Source organism: Urocitellus parryii, chromosome 16 (assembly GCF_045843805.1).
Source record: "Urocitellus parryii isolate mUroPar1 chromosome 16, mUroPar1.hap1, whole genome shotgun sequence".
NCBI classification, from domain to species: Eukaryota; Metazoa; Chordata; class Mammalia; order Rodentia; family Sciuridae; genus Urocitellus; species Urocitellus parryii.
The window spans coordinates 9,434,566-9,450,245 of NC_135546.1; the positions used below are offsets into that span (position 1 = coordinate 9,434,566).

Below are 15,680 nucleotides of genomic sequence, written 5' to 3' on the forward strand. Positions count from 1 at the left end.
AGGCGGCCTGCCAAGCCACTCCAGGGACTAACAAGCAGCACGTGAACCGCTGGAAGTTGCTTCAGGGCTGCAGGGAGCCCTGTTGGCCAAAACCTGGCTTTGGGGACTGCAAAAGGTCAGGGGGTCGCTCACCAGTGTCACCTAAGTAACCTCACAGGGAAGAAGAAAACCCTGGAAGAACAAGAGCTGCTTGTGTTCAACTTTCTGAGCAAAGAAAGTTCCATGGAGTTAAACAAAAAAGGTTTGGGCAACATGAGGCCATCAATACCTATTCTGCAGCCCTCCTCGACAGCTGTACTCCCACTCAGCTTCTGTGGGCAACCGCTTCCCTGCCCACGTGCAGTAGGCCACTGCGTCATTCCAGGAGACGTGGAGCACAGGATGATTTGGCCTGGGGAGGAGGGAGAGCAGAGTGAACAGAGGCTCCAACCGGAACAGGAAACAGGAACTGGCATGTCTACTCATCCTCGGTTTGGTTGGTGACCCCGTGATGAAAAACATGACCATGCACACCCCAGAGCTCCATGCACTTATTGGGCCTGCATTAGAGTTTCTGTCCCCTCCACAGGGGGATCCACAATGGATATTCTACAGGTCAACTCTAGCTCAGCCTCAGTTTCCAGAGAACCCAACCTAGGGCACCCAGCCTCAAACTCTGCATCTTTTCTATGTTTCCACAAATGACTGACTGGTCATATTTGCCTGGCTGGAGCAGATCCCAACTTGTTCTCCCTTTTCCTCAAGGGACAGAGGGAAGGGGAAGGCATCTTGGATTGAATCCCCTGCTCACTTTGTCTTTAAGTGGTCTACACATTCTGAGTTCCTTCCACATACATCTTGGAGTTTTCTACAGTAATTACACCAGGACTTTCATGTATTCTTTCAACGAATGTTTGCTGAGTAGCTATTATCTGCCAGATACTATTCCCAGCACTGATAAAAGATGCACTTTTCTCAGAAGACTGACTCAGCCAGCCATTCAGTTTACTACATGAATTTAAAAATACATCCCATGGGGAGGCAGCGCCACGGTAGAGCACGTACTTAGTATGCACGAGGCCCTGGCTTTGATCCCCAACACTGCAAAAAATAATCCTCTTCGGATTTTTCTGCCTCCCTTCTGCCTGCTTTTTTCCTCTCCCCATAAACTCAGGAAAGAAGTTACGAATAGGGAGCTCAGGGGCCAGCCCTCCTGAAAGATTTCTGACTTTTGTCGAGGGGCCTAACCCTAAAGCTGAACTCATGTCCTCCCAGCTTCCAGCAATCAGGAGAGCCACCAGGAATGCTGTGAAGATAGAGACTTGAAAATGCCACCTGAAAAATGAGGTTAGGAGAGCAGTCTGCTTGGGCCTGGAGGGACGGATCCTAACCCAAACCCTCTCCACCTCCGGGCTTCAAGTCGACTCTATTTTTGCTCGAGATAATTACTTCCTTGCCACCCTGGAGACTTGCTGACCGACTTGCTGCTCTGTGGTTTTGTAGTCAGATGGTAGCTCCAAAGTATGTCAGCCCGGGACTACAGAGCACATGGATCCCACACTCAAGGGCCACCTGGCAGGACACAAGTGCCCATCCATGAGACAGTTAGTCCTTCCTCATAAAGATGCACTCACAAGGCAGAACAAATGGACAGACTGGAAAGATTAAACATGACATGAGATCTGTAACAGGCCTGTCAAAGGGGGAAATCTGCAAGAAGATACTCTTTGACAGGCAAATGAGGAAGGAAATAGGCCATCTATTAAGAGCCTGCTGGGAGGCCGCAGTGTTCAGGTCTTCACAGACATTATTTCCCGTCATCTCATTTTCCTACCAATCACTGATGGTTTGTCACTCTTGCTATAATCTTATAGCTGAAGATGGCCACTGGGTTCTTTCTCAAGAGCACAGGAATCTGTTATGGAACGAAGCGTGTCACCTGGGCCTCACCTGACTCACCTGTGCAGAACAGTAGAGTCGGGCCCCTCTGGGTGTCTCCAGTTAGCGCCTTTAACAGGTAACCACCAGGGAGCGGCTGCAACCTCGAAGCAACCCAGAAGAGGCTGATGTTAGCCACTGTGACGGTCAAACACTGCACTTGGCACCAAAGCCCCATCTGGGTTACCAAACATATACCTCTACCAAAATATCAAAAGATTGGTTTGTAAATCAGTCTTCAATGAAAGTATCAATTGATATTATAAAATGTTACAGTGGTGAAATAAGTATGTATTTAAATGATGCGTGGCTCTAAGATTATATATATCTGGCATGAACCCAGGGGCACTGTACCACTGAGCTACAAGCCCAGCTTTTGTTTATTTGTTTGTTTGTTTGGGATAGGGTCTTGCTAAGTTGTGAGACTATCCTCAAACTTGTGATTCTCCTGCCTCAGCCTCCCAAGTTGTTGGGATTATAGGTGTGCGCCACAGTGCCTAGCTTCTAAGAATTTTTAAAAGATGCACTACTGGGGCTGGGGATGTGGCTCAAGCAGTAGCGTGCTCGCCTGGCATGCGCGGGGCACTGGGTTCGATCCTCAGCACCACATGAAAATAAAAATAAAGATGTTATATCCACCGAAAACTAAAACATAAATATTAAAAAATTCTCTCTCTCTCTCTCTCTCTCTCTTAAAAAAAATGCACTGCTGACTAATCCTCTGTGATCTCTGACAAATGGAAGACAGCCTGTACTTCTCCTTTTTAAAACATGGGGAAACAATTAACCTTACCATTAAGTATGGGGCCAAAAGTGAACCAAGGTGGTCAGAAATCAAGTTGAATCACTGAGGAAAAATGGAGTATGTTTTTAAAAGACCTTGGTTCCATTTCTAGCCCCACATGGGCTGTGTGAGCTGGGGTAAATTCACTACTTAGCTAGCCAGCCCCTGAGAGCCTCATCTGTGAAATGCTTCCCCTACCTCAGAATACGGAGGAGGCCAGATCTTGGAAAGGCTCAATAAACTGTTACTTGGATCTTTAAGGTTCTGTTCATCTTCTTAACAAAAATAATAACAGCAGGGGTCCTCAGTTAGTGAGCGGTGAAGAACAAGTCTTTGAAGCCATCAAAACTAGATTTGAATCTTGGCTTTGCAGTTTACAGTGTGACCCTTGGCAACATGTTTAAGCTTGAGACAGCAACAGCACCTACATGTTGAGTTTTAGCAAAGAGGAAATACAGCACAAAGGGCTTAGGACCTCAGCTCTTAGCAGCTTAGGCTAATGACTCAAGGAGCAGTCAGTAAAGGGAACCATTCTCACATGATCTTCCCCATGACAATCAGTAACAAGGACAGGCTCAAAAGATAGTAAGTGAAGAACAGAAGTTTGCAAAGGAGTCTTCTAATATAAACTCCAGCGGTCAAGGTCATCTCCATGACAATGGTACTCTCCATCCACAGCATCCTGCTCAGCATGACTGAGTGGAAGTGACAAGGAGCTGTGTCCCTGCTACCAGCAATAGCTGTAACTGGAAGCCCCAGACTCCGTTCTCACTCATCCTTCCTCAGAGCTGGGATCTTCCAAGAAACCAAGGCCACATGAAGACCCCCTTCAAACCCCGATTCTTGAGACCAAGTCAGAAAGATTTAGACATGACACTCAGAGTAAGAGGAATGAGTTTACTGAGGGAAAGCAAAAGGGAAAGGGGACACTCTCAAGGGAGAGAGTGGGTTCTCTCAGAGAGGTACTATGTATCTCTCCTGCACACCAGGTTTATTGGTGATCCCAGAGAAGTTTCCAGACAGTTCCACCCAGGTCCACCTCTTGACACAACAGGGTGACTTCAGACTTTCAAGTCCCCACTGTCATGGCAACTGTAGGTCACCTTGGCGCATGCTGACCAGTTCTAATTGGATTCTTGACTGTACATTCTTATAGATTTTATGGTTAAGAGGAACTATCCTTACGTCCCAGAGTTTCAGGATCTGGTCACAAGAGTCTCCTGGGTTCCTCCCATCAGCATTATCTTGGGCCTGCATTTCTCTTGCTGAGGAATGTAACATAGCTTGTCCACCTAGGCCAGTCAGGGCTGCAGATAAATGGCTTCTTGGAAAAAAAAGCCCATGGGCCCATTCTATAGAATTATTCTCTTCATCTCATGTTCCCACTATCCTCATCGGTCTGATCCCTAACAATGTCAACGAGCTCAGGACATGCAAGGTCTCGATCACAATGGGATGGCAAAGTCCATTTCAACACAGAAGGCATTATGTCCTCAAACAGCACTTCTGCACGCGGGGTCTCACCCCAGAGAACACAGGGTAGAAAGGCAGAGTTTCTTTCTGTTTCATTTGTGGCACTGCAGAAACTCATCTGAGACATCCTCCTTGACTGGACCACTCCATGTTCAGGTGCCAGTGACAGACAGTTTGCCACACGTCAAGGGAAGATGTGCACAGAGAGCCGCAGTCACTCCACTCTTGTGTTTCAATGCGACCTTCAGATCACTCACCCGACCCAACTCCACCCCCAGCACTAAGCACCCCACAGGAAGTTCTAGTTCTTAAGTTTAAAAAAGAAAAAAGGCTAGCATAAATAAAAATGGCAAAATACAGAAACATGTAAACCTTTGTTAAATTTGGGGTAGCTTTTCTCCTCAGACCCTTTTGTGTTTTGAAATATTTTCTCTTTAGCAATTAAAAAAAAAAAAAAAAAAAAAACAACTCACAGTTGGGTGTGGTGGCCCAAGTCTATAAGCAGAGCTACTCCAGAGGCTGAGGCAGGAGGATCGCAAGTTCTAGGCCAGCCCTCGCAACTTAGTGAAACCCTGTCTTAAACTAAAAAGGGTTTTTTAAAAGGGCTGAGACTATAGTTGCAGTGATAGAATACCCGTCTGGGTTCAATCCCCAGTACACAGAAGAGAAAAAAAAAAAATCTCAATGGTTTATCTTTCCTACTACTAATGGGTACTTGGGCATTTCCAGTTTGGAGCTATTTTGAATTGTGCTGCTTCTGTGAATATTCTTCAAAGAGTCTGTGACCTTTAATAAACATGCGCATGCCTTTCCATGCTCTGTACACTGTGGAGAGCAATTCTGAATCGTGACACCCACACCCAGCTTCAGCAGAGACAAACACAAGCCTATCAGGCAGAAGTACCCCCCCAGGATTTCAGGACCTTTTTAAAAGGGGAGCTCCCTGGGTGGCTTACCAACAGAAGGCCTGGGCGTGTGCTCCAGGGGCCAGTCAGGCATTCTTATCTTTTTTCCCCTAATTCAAACTGGTTACAAATACTTATTGAGTGCTACTGTATGCCAGTCCCAGAGCCTAATCCCTGAAGGGGATCTCAAAATCCCAGAAAACCCCAGAGTACCACTCAGGACAGTTGGCACAGTCACAATTTTTACAATTATTTGTTTTACATAAAATAATTAATTCTGTGATTGCAAAAAGTGGAATACAAGTGTGACCCTAGTCATCTCTTTTTCCTTCAAAAACATGTCCAAGATTCAAATCGGTGGGTCTCTCTCACCTCTCTCTCATTCTAGACGTCTGCTTTCCATTGCAGAAAAAGAATATTTCTTTTCTGAAATTTATCACATTACTCTAGCAACCCATCCGAAACAAACTGTTAGCTTGCAAGTCACAGAGTCATAGAGCCATGAGATCCTTGGCAATCTCAGTGATGTGCACAGAGAAACAGGGCACAGCCTGGCTCAGGCCTGGGGAAGCCAGGACACCACTGTGCCTGACCAAGTATCAAAACCTAGTTCTTTGGTTCAAAACACTGAGATCTGAAGCAAGTATGCAGAGACATGTGCATAGCATATGACACTGTTCTAAACAAAAATTACAAAATAACCCAACTGTCCCTGGTGTTCATCCATACCAAACATACTGCGCAGCTAGTCACCCAAAAATGCTCTGACATGGGAACACACATGTTGTGTATTAAAGGTGACATGTACCATACACACTGATTCTGTTTCTACAAATACATACATAAAATGATACTGGCATGACCAGAAGAAAAAGATTCTAGAAGAATATACATGCATTTTTCAGGGGTGAAGGACTGGGAGAGGAATACTTTTTAGGAATGAACATGCAACACCAAAAGGTTTTCTCAACCTTGGCATTTACCAATTTTGTTTGTTTGTTTGTTTGTTTTTCAGGTACTGGGGACTGAACCCAGTGGTGTTCCACCACTGAGCGACATCCCCAGGCCCATTTTTATTTCATTTTGAGACAGGGTAGCCCCCTGTCTGAATCACCCTGGTTGACCTTGACCTTGTGATACTCCTGCTTCAACCTTCACTAGGGTTACAGGCATCCATAGTGCTACAGGCCATGATGGCACACATTTTAGGCCACATACTCCCTTGGTGCAGAGGGGTGCCTGTGCACTCTAGGAAGGTCAGCAGCATCTCTGACCTCCACCCACTAGATACCAGTTGTAGCACAAAACTGCAGAACACACAAAAAAATATCTCCACTGTTGCCAGATGTTCCCTGAAAGGAGCAAATCACCAGCTGGACCAATAATCAGGGGAAGAGATTACTCTTCTTAAGTGTTAACATATAGTTCATAGTAACAGAGGGTCAAAGCATCTTACCCAGAGTCAGCTGCCTGGGGTTTAAGCACAGTAGTTCATTTACAAGACACAGGCTCCTCTGGCTCTTTGCCCTCTCCAGGCCCGAGCTCACTCATCTGTGAAACAGATGTAAAAAATACTACCATCTACTTCCTAGGCTCGCTGTGAGGACTAAATAAGGAAACCTATGTAAAGCACTCGGGCAGGTAAAGAGGAAGAATCGCAGCAGTGTCAGCGTCATTATGGGTATTTTTCATTTACATTACTACAGGGTGCAACATTCTTTTGGAGCTTTCAATGAACAAGATCCTAACTAGTCAAAAGCCTTCCCCAGTAGTTCTTCAGCGAGGCTCACCCACCCACCACTTCACCCTTTCAGAATACTGACAGGCTAAGAAAAGTACCAGAGAAGAGGAGGTGGTCAAGGACACGCTGAAGAACTCTAGGGAAGAGTATGGAGTGGTGTCTTCCACCGAACCCACGATGTGAGAGTCATGTTCAGGGAAACTGACCCACTCCCTGAAATAAAATGCACAACGAGGGTGTCGGTGGTGCTTGGGCACCGGTATGGGCACCAAACAACACACCTCACCGAATGTGAGACAGGCCACAAGTCACCACTGGAACGGTCAGATGCAGAGTCCCAGTCCCCCTCTGACACATGCAGAAAGGAAGTCAAGTAATCAGAATCTGACCAGAAGGACTGGTGGGAACGGAGGCAGGGCCTCCCTCATCCTTACCAGCAGGCCCTGGAAGAGCCAAGGAATTTTCTGGTCAAATTCATGCAACTCCCATCTGATGACACCAGACATCTTTCTTTTCCTAATGTCACTGTTTCTTAACTCAGCATTAAAAAAAAAAAAAAAAAATTGTTCTTGAACCCCTGGTTCTGTCTTGAAAAATGAACAACTTTTGAGTTGTAGATTAACTAGTTTATCAAGATTACATGCAAACAATGACATTTTCCATTCCTTTTCCTTTTTCAGGAATAATCTCCAGGTGTGTTCTTTACAGAGCAGAAGCAACATGAATAGACTGACATATATGCTCCAACGCATCATAAAAAGAGAAGTTGTTTTGTGTGTGTGTGTGTGTGTGTGATGTGATTGTCCACCTACACATTTTCTGCTCGACTGAGACAACTTCCAGAGTTACAGACTCCCTTATATCCAGGGGGAAAAGGACTTTAACATGACCTATTTCTGGTCAAATCTCCATAGCAACTGTCTTGGGTTTTAAGTTGAAACAGCTGTACCAGCCAGCCAGTAACCAATTACAGTGTAAATGGGATCTGCGTGGGCACTGATGTCCCCTTGAGACATGGACTTGAGAGAGCAAAGACATCCTTTCCCACCTCTCCCAAGAGACATACCCAGATCTGTAGTAACAGCTTAAAGAAAAGGAAAGGGGAAGATAGCAAAGGTGCCTTTATTCTTGCCAGAGGTGATAAATTATGCTTCTTATACACACACAGCCCAGAATAAAAATGGCACTGGAAAAAGACAGAGTGTGGTGTAATTATGCAACATCGAGTGTAAAGATGTCAAGTTCACAACTTTACAACTGCTCTCTTAAAAATTTAATGCTTTTAGACAAGCAAATTAAAAAGATGGACGTTTCTTGAAATGTAGTATAAACATGACAGTTACCCCTATAAAAACAGCCTGCAAGAATTTTTCAACTGGCACCAGTGAACAATGAGAAATTACAGATCCATTCAAATTCATGAAGTATAAATAAAACTGGAGGGGAATCTAACAACTGAAAGAATCAAATGGAACTGTGAACACCCAATACAATGCAGAAGGTTGGAGAGGAGCCTTAAGTAAAGGGAAAGAGTGAACTGTCATCAAAACAGATAGGTAGTTGAGTCTGACAGCTTATTTCAAATTAAATCTTAAATTGGGTACCTTGACAACTTGATACATTCTATGGAAAGAAAAATGCATGCTTTTTCAGATAGGCCAACACAGTCATTAAAATTATATGAAGAAAAACATTTCTAGGGCTGGGTTGTGGCTCAGTGGCAGAGTGCCTGCCTCACACATGTGAGGCACTGGGTTCGAACCTCAGCATCACATGAAAATAAATAAATAAAATAAAGGTGTCATGTTCATATATAATTTTTAAAAATATTTTTAAAAATATTAAAAAATGAAAAACTTAAAACACCCACATAAAAAATATGCTAACTCAAAATAATTCAGATACTTAAAATGGCCTAAAAAATTCCATTAGACATCATCCCCAATCTCACCACCCAGAAATAATGATCACAAACATTTCCATATATATGCTACTAATAATTTTTTGATGTGTCTCTCTACATGTTGACATATCTTTTACTGAACTTTTACCATACAGACATTTTTATAATTGGCTATTTTACTTTTAGTAAATGGTGAAGATTTATACAAGTATTTACAGTTTTTCCTTTTAACAGATGTGAGAATTTACATTGAAAAACAAAAGCAGGCAATATTAAATGTTCGTTAAAAATTACTAATTTACCATTGAACTACACATTTCACTTTTATATTCATCTTCCAGTTTCACCAATAAGCATATATGTTTTACACAGTTTTCTCAAATTATATATGGGTCATTTTCATTGGTCTTACTAAATATTTCTCTAGGTTTTAAGTGGACTCACAACAATCATTTTTTAGTGATTTCATAATATTTCTGAAGACAATCTATCACAAATTACCAATCTCTAAACACTGAACCATTCAGTTATATTCAAGTTTGTCCTTGCCTTTTTGCTTTATCGAAAACATGACAGTGAACATCTTCAAACGTCTTCATTTACTTCTGCTAAATTTAAAGACGCAGGGACTGAGGTTGTGGCTCAGTGGTAGAGCACTTGCTTCGCACATGTGAGGTACTGACTTTGATCCTCAGCACCACATAAAAATAAATAAACAAAATGAAGGTATTGTGTACATCCACAACTAAAAAAAGAAAATTAAAAAAAAAATTTAAAGAAGCAGCATGAGGACTGGGGTTGTGGCTCAGCGGCAGAGTGCTCACCTAGCACGTGCGAGGCCCTGGGTTCAATCCTCAGCACCATATAAAAATAAATAAATAAATAAAATAAAGGTATTGTGTCCAACTACAACTAAAAAATAAATATATTTTTAAAAGGCAGCAGCATGACTATACCTAAGAGTATGTCTTTATAACTCTTGCTAAAAAAATCATCATCTTCAAAAACTCATCACATTAATTTATGGCATAGGTAATTTCCCTCTGGAAAGAGAACTGAGTATGTATGTATTAATCATGGCATCCCAGATGAAGGTATTTATTAGAACTCTTTAGAAGGAGGATCTATTTAGGATATTTAAATTGCTAATGGCTTATTTGTACATTTTTTTCCAACGTATGAGACAGGGAAATTAAATACAGTCTGAATGCCATTTGATTGCATCTGAGTTATTTCTTGATGCTTTACAAACGCCGAAGCTTCTGAGAAGAAGGGCCAAACAGAAAGTGAAACATAGACAAGGCGATCTAAGAGAAGATTCTCCTACACAGGTTGCCTTTAGAGTAAACGACCAAATAAATAATCAGAGCTGTCTTAGTCCATTGTTGTGTTGCTATAACAGACCACCCGATTCTGGATAATAAATAAAGAAGCTTACTGAGCTCTTGATTCTGTGGCTAGAAAGTCCAAGTGGCATGGCTCCAGATGTAATGACAGTCACTGGGCTGCATCACAACATGGTAGGTAAGTAGAAAGGAAACTGGATGCATACAGAAGGGGCCAAGCATGTGTGGTAGCCTCACACAGTAACAACTAGCTCTCCTGGGAATTAATCCAGGCACATGAGATCTCACCCACTCCCTAAAAGATGGGCACTAAAGCCTTCCAAGGACAGTGCCATCATGATCTGATCACCTACTAGGACCCATCTCTTAAAGGTTCCAACAGCTTATTACCACTGGGCCCAAGTTTTCCCCAGGTGAACTTTCCTTGTAAACCATATCCAAACCATAGCACCACCTATTATTTGAAAAACAATGAAAAAAGAAAAGCATCCTCACCCCACACAGCACTATAATAAAAGAGGACAGGCACTCTTGTTGCAAAGGCAACCCAGGCTCACATTTGGAGATGACCTACTTCTGTCCCATGGTTAGAGACAGGCATCTGCAGAAAGCCATATAATGCCATGGATCAACTGCTGCCCCTTTAAACAAGAGTCTGCTACTGTATCAGCTAATCTCAGCTAAGCCTGCAAGGACAGAGAACAGGCTGTGAGCACTTCACAGCTGACCTCCAAGGTTGCCGGGCTAGCAAATACTCTTTCTCCCTACAGCTGGATGCTATACACCAGTGGCAGAAGGGTGACTCCCTGGGGTGCACACTGTGCAGGAAATACCTGTACTTTTCATGATACTGTGTATTTTGCAAACTTCTGCAAGAATAGGGAGAACAAAACAGGCTTGGGGGGCTGGGGATGTGGCTCAAGCGGTAGCACGCTCGCCTGGCATGCGTGCGGCCCGGGGTTCGATCCTCCAGCACCACATACAAACAAAGATGTTGTGTCTGCCAATAACAAATAAATAAATAAATTTAAAAAAAAAAAAAAAAAAAACAGGCTTGGTTGGAGAGTGGAAACCCGGATCCCCAAGGCCAGGTATTGAGTGAAGTTCCAACACTGCTACATGCTTAACATGTGACTGCTTACAACGCCACCAGATTTTAAAGGTAGAAAGGATGTAGGACACATTCTACTGAAAGTCCCTCATTTTAAGATGGAAACAGAAGTACTGGAAACTTGGTAGTGGCAGAACTATGGACACAGGCTTTCAGTTCATAACTCTTTCCACTATTCAAGCATCTCCCAGGGGCTATTTGTAGGTATCTTCCATAAGATGTTAGGGGTGGGGGGTGCTGTAGCTCAGTGGTAGAGTGCTTGCCTTACACCTGTGAGGCAGTGGGTTCGATCCTCAGCACCACATAAAAATAAACAAATAAAATAAAGGTATGTTGTCCATCTACAACTACAAAAATAATTTTTAAAAAATGTTGGTGAGGAGAAATGGTTTACCATGAAAGTAGTCACAGTGGGTATAAAGGTCCTAGGTTAATCAAAGTTAAACTATTTTTAACTACAGGACTTCTGGGAGTCTTTAAAATGCTAATGTAGTGTGGGCTAAGTCTTGGTCAAATGCAGGATGTGGTTTGCACTTGAGTGGAGAGGTGAAGCATTCCTGGTCCCCATCCTGACTCTCCTATTACAGGATTAACCACGTGAGGTTGGCTTGGCAGTTTACTTAGAAGTTTCAGAGCCTGTGTTTTCTCAATTGGTAACATCAGTATTCCAAGAAAACTTACTTAATTGGCTTGCTGTGAGGACTGAGCCAGGTGTTGGTACATTACTGGACATCTATAGTATGGATGGATTCATGATGTTACTCTGTGCTCAGCCCTGGGGATACAGTATATGATCTAGAATGGAGACAGACAAATAAGCAAATAATTGCAAGTCTGTGGTAAGTGAGGCCAAGAGGAGCTCAGTGAGTCACGGGAGTCCAAGGAAAGGCACCCAATCAATGTCAGGGGATGATCCCACGGATTCTTCCCATTGTAGGTGAGGAGGTGGAGAAAGTAGAGGCGGGGTGGGGGTGTGCGCAGGGCTTTCCACACGGGAGGCCATCCACCACTATACACATGATCCAGCAAAGGTGGGCATTGATTTTTCTTGTCAAGTAAAATGTACCAAAGATCTTTAGAACCTTAGCTCTGGAGGGTGTGGGGAGATCAACTAGATTCAACCAGCACCCAAAGGCATCCTCTCTACCATGTTTCTGGGAAGAATAGGGATGAGGTAGGATGGATACTGGTTCCTATGTGACCTGGTAATTCAGATTTATACCTGTTACCCAAGAAGAATTAAAAACATTTCATTTCACTCCCAAAAGTACCCCAAGTCGGGCCTTTACAGTCACTCAACCAACAGTTGGTCCCCGCAGTCTCAGTATGAACAATCTGTCAGACATCACTTTCTGTCGGGCAGCCCATCACATGCAGATCCTTCTAAGAAACAGAGTTCTGATTTACAGCTAAACTGATATCCCTCCCAGAGACCTCCCACCTGCTGGCCCTGATTAGGTTTCCAGGGGCCACATAGCATGAATCAAATTCCTCTTTCATTCGCCTTTCAAACATCTGTAGAATAAGCTACACTCATTCACCTCTTAGGTCTTCTTTAGGTTTGGGAGCCCATTCAACCTTCTTTCAGCTCTCCCATCTCAAAGTTAAGGGCATCCCCATCTCTCCCCAGTTCCTCAAGCCAAAATCCAAATGCCCTTAGATTCCTCTTTCCTTTTCTAGGTTCTCAGAAGTTATTTTCAAATATCAGACCACTTTTTATCATCTCTACTCCAATCACCCTGCCTCCCAGCACCATCACCTCTCCCCCTGGACTATCACAAAGCCACACAAAGCCAGAGTAGTCTCTCTAAAAGATCAGTTAGATCCAATGGCTTCTAACTGATGTTAAGATGACATTCAGACTCCTCTGTAACCCACCACCTGGCTCCAAGCCCCACCTCATCTTAGGTGGCCCTCTTCTGGATAAACACCAATTTTAAATACAGTCTTTTCAGTGAAATATCCTTTTGTAGTGAGAGAATCAACTCCTGGCTTAAGGGTTGAAGCAGAAGTCTGTGGTGGGAAGAGTGGCAGGCAACAGGTGCCCCCTCCGATGGATCTTGAACTGACTAAAACCATTTCCCCTTCCTGGGCCATAGCTCACCTATAAGAGGAAGGCTTTTCTGCTGGGTCATTTTGGAAGTTCTATTCATTCTAAATACTTATTAATTCTTAAGTTGATCTTGAAGCTGGCCAGGCTTTCTGATCAACAGTCTACCTGTCTCCTAGGGAGGTGGATGGTACAAACCCCAACATTTGGGGCCAGGAGATATCAGCACCATTTTTCTTTCTTTTTTGTTTTTTTTTCCTTAACTTTTAAAAATTTAAGCTTTCATTTTTTATTTAATTTGTTTTTATGTGGTGCTGAAGATCAAACCCAGTGCCTCACCACACTAGGCACACAACCCCAGCCCGCCGTTTTTATTTCTTAAACCCAGTTAAGCATCAAAAGGCCCATGACTTGAAAAGAAATTTATGGATACCTTACACAGGCATTTCTAATCTGAACCTCTGGGGCTCAGCATGTCTCAAATAAATTAATTGTGATTAAGTGCCTTGGAATGGGTTGGGGAAAAAGAGAAGCTGTGTCTGTTATCCTCTTGTATGGGGCTCTCTTCCTCTAGCCTTATCATGGTTCACTTCCTGAGCTCATGCCACACTGACTGCTCAGTCAGGCGAACAAATGCTCTCTTCAGAAAGGCACAAGAGACAGTGTTACCTTCTTATCACATCCAATCAGCCAGGCCTGGACTGCCTCCCCCAGAACTCAGTTACCGTGAACCCACCTTAACCCTGATGACAGACCAGTGTCTCTAGCCAAGGAAAAGCTGACTGTGTAACCGACACAGGTCATATCAGGTCTGAGTCCTGCGGCTTTCAAAAACTAAATGCCTGGCAGATGATACCCAATGGTATGCTTTCATATTTTTTTTGACAAATACATATTAAGTGCTTATTAAGAGACAGTTATTGTGCTGAGGACATAATGGTGAATACAACACGTGAATTCCCACCTACCCTCACAGAATGAATGTAAGAGAGGGTAAAGTATTCAAGAAATATCTACACAAATAAGTGTCATCACAAATAAGTGGATGAACACTACGAAAGGAAGGCATGAGGAGCCACAGGAACACACCCGGGGAATGTGGATGTCAGGAGGGTGTTCTGAATGACAGCCCAGGGCAGGCTCAGCTGAGACCTGAAGGGGGGAGTTACTGATGGGCACGGGAGGCCTTCTGCTGCAAGCTCTGCCCTGTGGTTTCCAAAATGAGTTCCTCCTGAAGGGTCCCTTCAAATACCTCTTCCTCACTCAGACCTTCCCAGAGCAATAAGCTTGGAAAATCCCCAGCAGCCAACAGGTGTCACAGAAAAGCACAGGACAGTTTGAGAAGAACAGCACAACCAGAGGAACTGTGCCCACCAGTAACAAGTGAGGGGGAGCCCATAGGAAGAAGGAGTGAACACGTTTCAATAGTCCTGCCCCAGGAACCCCCTCATGGTGCCGGAGGCCCCAGAACTCGGCACCACTATCTGCTGACACTGGGGAGGGCTCCTTGGATACACCATGTCATGGCAGATGGGATCATGGTGGGAGCACACTCAAGAGGAAGGAATTATGTGGCAAGACGGGAAGCCAGAGGGGGGTTCAGAGGTGAGGCCTGCTCCTTCCTCACAGTTCACCTTGGTGAGACCAGCAGCAAACCTTCTAGTGGCAGCACCTGCAATGACCTAATGACCTCCCAATAGGCTCCACCTCTTATTTTATTTATCAATTTTATATTTATTTATTTATTTATTTTCATACTAGGGATTGAACCCAGGGCAGCTGACCCACTGAGCCACATCCCCAGCCCTTTATATTTTTGAGACAGGGTCTCACTAAATTGCTTAGGACCCTGTTTAATCGCTGAGGCTGGCATTACAGGCCTGCGCAATGGAGCCTGGCTAGGATATGCTGCTAAAAAGTCTACCACCTGTCTATACTGCCACTCTGGGGACCAAGTTTCTAGCACATGAAACTTTGGGGACAAACCATATCCAAACCAGAACAGATGTGGTTCAAATTAAAAAAGAAAAAATCCAACACACTGTTTCAAAATATTGGGAATGGCAATAAGAAAATGATATGTGAATAATAAAATAAATCCTAATCTGTGAACTCAGATGAGGTACAGAAATTAAAAAAAAAATACAACTGAAAATAAAACAAAAAGTCTTTTCAGAAATATTGCTTAAGAGGCAAAAGTCAAAAAGGAAGAATATGTTAAAGAAAAAGATAGAAATTGTTTAAAAGAAAGAATGAACACTAAAAATGGGTAAAAAGAATCCTACATGGGCTGGGGCTGGGGCTCAGTGGTAGAGCACTCGCCTAGTGAGGGTGAGGCACTGGTTTCAATCCTCAGCATCACGTAAAAATAAATAAATAAAAATAAAGGAATTGTGTCCACCTACAACTAAAAAAAAAATCTAAAAAAAAAAATCCTACAGATTCCTGAA

The 15,680-nt window shown here is 43.4% G+C and overlaps 1 protein-coding gene across 3 annotated transcripts in view; it reads right to left on the minus strand.

The window, feature by feature from the left end:
- The window catches only part of Sumf1 (sulfatase modifying factor 1), an 84,639-nt gene that overhangs the window by 48,318 nt on the left and 20,641 nt on the right, over positions 1 to 15,680 (minus strand). For all 3 annotated transcript variants that reach the window (XM_026383111.2, XM_026383110.2, XM_026383109.2), the window contains exons 4-5: positions 1,939 to 2,021; positions 269 to 391 (exon numbers count right to left, since the gene is read on the minus strand). In XM_026383111.2, the coding sequence (XP_026238896.1) occupies positions 269 to 391; positions 1,939 to 2,021 (206 nt within the window). The remainder of the gene's footprint in view (positions 1 to 268; positions 392 to 1,938; positions 2,022 to 15,680) is intronic.